Source organism: Mastomys coucha, unplaced genomic scaffold (genome assembly GCF_008632895.1).
Source record: "Mastomys coucha isolate ucsf_1 unplaced genomic scaffold, UCSF_Mcou_1 pScaffold16, whole genome shotgun sequence".
Classification (NCBI taxonomy): Eukaryota; Metazoa; Chordata; class Mammalia; order Rodentia; family Muridae; genus Mastomys; species Mastomys coucha.
This window is the reverse complement of record NW_022196898.1, coordinates 50,806,629-50,810,408: the sequence shown is the minus strand read 5'-3', so window position 1 is coordinate 50,810,408 and position 3,780 is coordinate 50,806,629. Positions and strand designations below refer to the sequence as shown.

General features: G+C 30.8%; 1 protein-coding gene across 3 annotated transcripts in view; it reads left to right on the top strand.

The window, feature by feature from the left end:
- Sycp1 (synaptonemal complex protein 1) overlaps positions 1–3,780 on the top strand; it is a 119,920-nt gene that overhangs the window by 72,208 nt on the left and 43,932 nt on the right. For all 3 annotated transcript variants that reach the window (XM_031375008.1, XM_031375007.1, XM_031375006.1), the window contains 3 exons: positions 220–282; positions 2,820–2,882; positions 3,028–3,090. In XM_031375008.1, coding sequence (XP_031230868.1) covers positions 220–282; positions 2,820–2,882; positions 3,028–3,090 — 189 coding nt within the window. The remainder of the gene's footprint in view (positions 1–219; positions 283–2,819; positions 2,883–3,027; positions 3,091–3,780) is intronic.

Sequence of the window (3,780 nt, the reverse complement as noted above, 5' to 3'; positions counted from 1 at the left end):
AATGAGAAATCCACCTGCCTCTGCTTCCCAAGTGCTGAGATTAAAGGTGTGCATCACCACTGCCCAGCTTGGTATATTCTTTTATAAAAGGACAACGAAACAAACTGGATGGGCTGATATTTTTGCAAATATATAAAACTATATAATTTCATTCTAAAATACATAAGAAAATGTAATTCTAATTTGTATTTTAAATATGATTTCAAATAATTTTTTTAGGCTCGAATCATTGAATGTGAAGTTTTAAAGAAAGAAAAGCAGATGAAGATATTAGAAAATAAGGTATTATCAAATTATTTAAAATTTTTGGGAATAAGAATTTTGTGAAAATATAAGACAGGATGTTGAAGAACCAGTCTTTCTGTTATTCTCCTTTAGAAGGCTTTGAGGAATAGTAAAGTGTTTTGTTTGTTTTAAATATTTTTATTATTTATATTTACTATGTGTGCAGTGGTGTTTTGTTTGTGTGAGGGTGTCAGATCCTCAGGAACTGGAATTTGAGAGAGTTGTGAGCTGTTATGTGGGTGCTGGGAATTGAACCCAAGTTCTCTGAAAGAGCAGCCAGTGCTCTCAACTGTTGAGCCATTGCTCTAGACCCAATACAGCATCTTTATTGATATTTCTTTGAAGAGACTCTGGATTCACCAATTTTGAATAAACTTTTAAAGAGAAAAATTTATTCAACACTATTTTAGCTTTTTCTTTTCTAAAATTGTATACTCATAAGTAGCTACATTCATTGTGAATAGTCTTAAAATAACAAGATACTTCTAGAAATCAGTCAACTATTTTGCCTATTTCCAAAATTGAGCTACAGAAAAATTTCTACCTTCTTTATTTGAAATGTCTTCTATTTATCTGGGTTTTCCTTTCTCTAATCTCACTATATAACTTGTTCTATACTTAATCTTCTATACAATGAATAATCCTCTAGAAAATGTAGTTCGCTGTCTGAAGTCTTTACCTCTAATGAATAATACTCATCATTCTTTTTTTCAACTGAAGGAAAAAATTATTTCAGCTTGTAAATAAAATAGTTGTAGACATTTATTAGGAAGCTCATCATGAAGATCTAAGTAGCCTTTCTGCCAAAATAAAAACGCTTACTTTTTTAAAATAAAAATTTCACGTAAAGATAGTTTTACCTGTTGCAGTGGTTTTTGTTTATTTTCATTTATTTATTGAAACAGAGTCTTACAGTATAGCCTTTATTGTCCTGGAATAGTGATCCAGGCTGGCCTTGAACTTATAGAGATGGGCTTGACTCTGCTTCCTTAGTGCTAGTATTAAATATATATGTTACCAAGCCTGGTACCAATGTATCAAATCAGTGTGAAAAACTCAGAGAAATGCTTTCTATTTTTTATGAAGCTATTTTTTTTTTCTTCTTCGAGACAGGGTTTCTCTTATAGCCCTGGCTGTCCTGGAACTCACTCTGTAGACCAGGCTGGCCTTGAACTCAGAAATCTGCCTGCCTCTGCCTCCCAAGTGCTGGGATTAAAGGCGTGCGCCACCACTGCCCAGCTTATGAAGCTGTTTTTTATTAATTTTTTTGAAATTATTCTCACTCTTCAGCTTTGGACATGCAAAATTTTAGATAAACTACTTGTAGTCAGAAACAGTGGCACATCCCTGTAATCCCAGTTTATAGGAGGCTAGGATAGGAAGACCATGGTTTGGAGTAATTTTGGGTACATAGTGAGACACTAATTTAAAAAGTAGTCACTTGTAAACATAAAGAGCAATGCTATATAAAATTCACTTATATTCAGAATATTAGCATGCTGTGGCCATATTAAGAAAAATATTTAACAATATTTGATGCTAATGAAGGAGACTACATTTTTTTTGTGTTTGAGAGTTCTTTAATGGGTATTAGAACAATTTTAGGGCTTAGAAATCTGTGCTGCTTTTATGGCACTTAAGAGGTTCCATGGACTAATACACTTTTTTTTTTAAAGTATGGAATAGGGTTTATTTAGGGCATAGGAGAGTTGAAGGCAGTTGAGAGTTGTAGAGACAGAGAAAGGCAGGGGGTAGGGGCTGGCCATGAACATGTGGAGAGATGGGGGAGAGGAATGGGGAAAGAAAGGACAGAAAGGGAAGAGAATAAAAGGGTAAGAGAATAAGAGAGTAAGAGAGCTGGACTAATACAGTTTAATTCAGTTCTGCATGTACTCAAATGAAATAATCCCACCAAGTAACATATTAAAAAGTGGCTTAATTAGTATGTCAGGAGAAGAATTGGAATTCTGCGGAGATAGGATATCATATTATGCTTCTCTTCCAACTTTAATAACATTAGAATCGCAAAAATGATGAGAGAATGAGTAATGAAGAAGACAGTATATTTTTATTCTTACCATTACTGATGCTTTCTCATTTCTTCTAATAATATGATCCAGTATTCTGTATAAGCTTGACCAAGAGGCATATCTTATATAAAATAGTTTAATTTATATTTATTAAGTAGATTAAGAAATGTCATGTTGCTGGGCAGTGGTGATGCACACCTTTAATCTCAGCACTTGGGAAGCAGAGGCAGGTGGATTTCTCATTTCAAGGCCAGCCTGGTCTATAGAGTGAGTTCCAGGACAGCCAGGGTTATACAGAGAAACTCTGTCTTGAAAAACCAAAAAAAAAAAAAAAAAAAAAAGTCATGTTTATATACTCATGTTTATAAAAATCTGTATTTTTACATTGACAGAATGAATTGAAATCACAAGTGAGCCTTATGTTACTTCATACAATATTTTATTTCAAATTGTTTTGATTAGAATATTGAGTAAAATTGTATAATTTTAAAAATAATTTTACAGTGTAATAATTTAAAGAAACAAGTTGAAAATAAAACCAAGAATATTGAAGAGCTTCACCAGGAGGTAAGTTTTCTTAATATGTTCTCAAAATCATCCCAATATTTTCCCTATAGTTTTAGAAACAACCCATTCATTTGTAGTGTGATTTAAGTGTAAGTCATTGGCATTGTAAGTCTTAATCAGTTTCGTGATTATTAACTTTCCATAGAATAAGACCTTGAAAAAAAAGAGTTCAGCAGAAAACAAACAACTGAATGCATATGAGATAAAGGTATTTGACATTTTTATTTTTGTTTTCTTAAATGCTAGTAGATAAATGAGAGTTTAGAAATACTATACTACTTATTTATAATTTAGTATTTACTTTTCAATATTTTTGTATTTTTGTATTTTGTATTTTTGTATTAGAGAGATTAAGTCTTATAGATGTGACAGAATGTTTATTCTGATTTAGCTGGGTCAGAACCATGTGAACAACTTAAAAATACATGTTTGCATGTTCTCTGAATATATGTGTGTTTTAATTTTTTCTTTAAATTTTTAGTATTTGAATGCATTTTATACATCAAACATTAATAATATTGAGTGTTTTGAGAATCAAATAATACATAAAAAACTTGTTCAGCTTTTATATTCATATTCTTTCATACCCTAAAAAATCATTAAGGAATATTTAATAATATCCATGACTAAGAATCCTATATCTAATGTTGAATATTAAATTGTTTCAAAAACATACAAAATATTCTTTGGGAATTAAGCATAGCAAAAGAGCATAAGATATTAAAAATGAATCATTACAAAATATATTCAAAAGCCCTTATATGATACCATCTGACATAGTGAAAGAATATGTAAAATGCATTATATATCTGTGTATATTATCTTAAGAGTCAGTTTACTTAAAAAAAGATTATCAGTGTTTCTAGGAGAGAAATTATTTTATCAGTAAGTATATTTT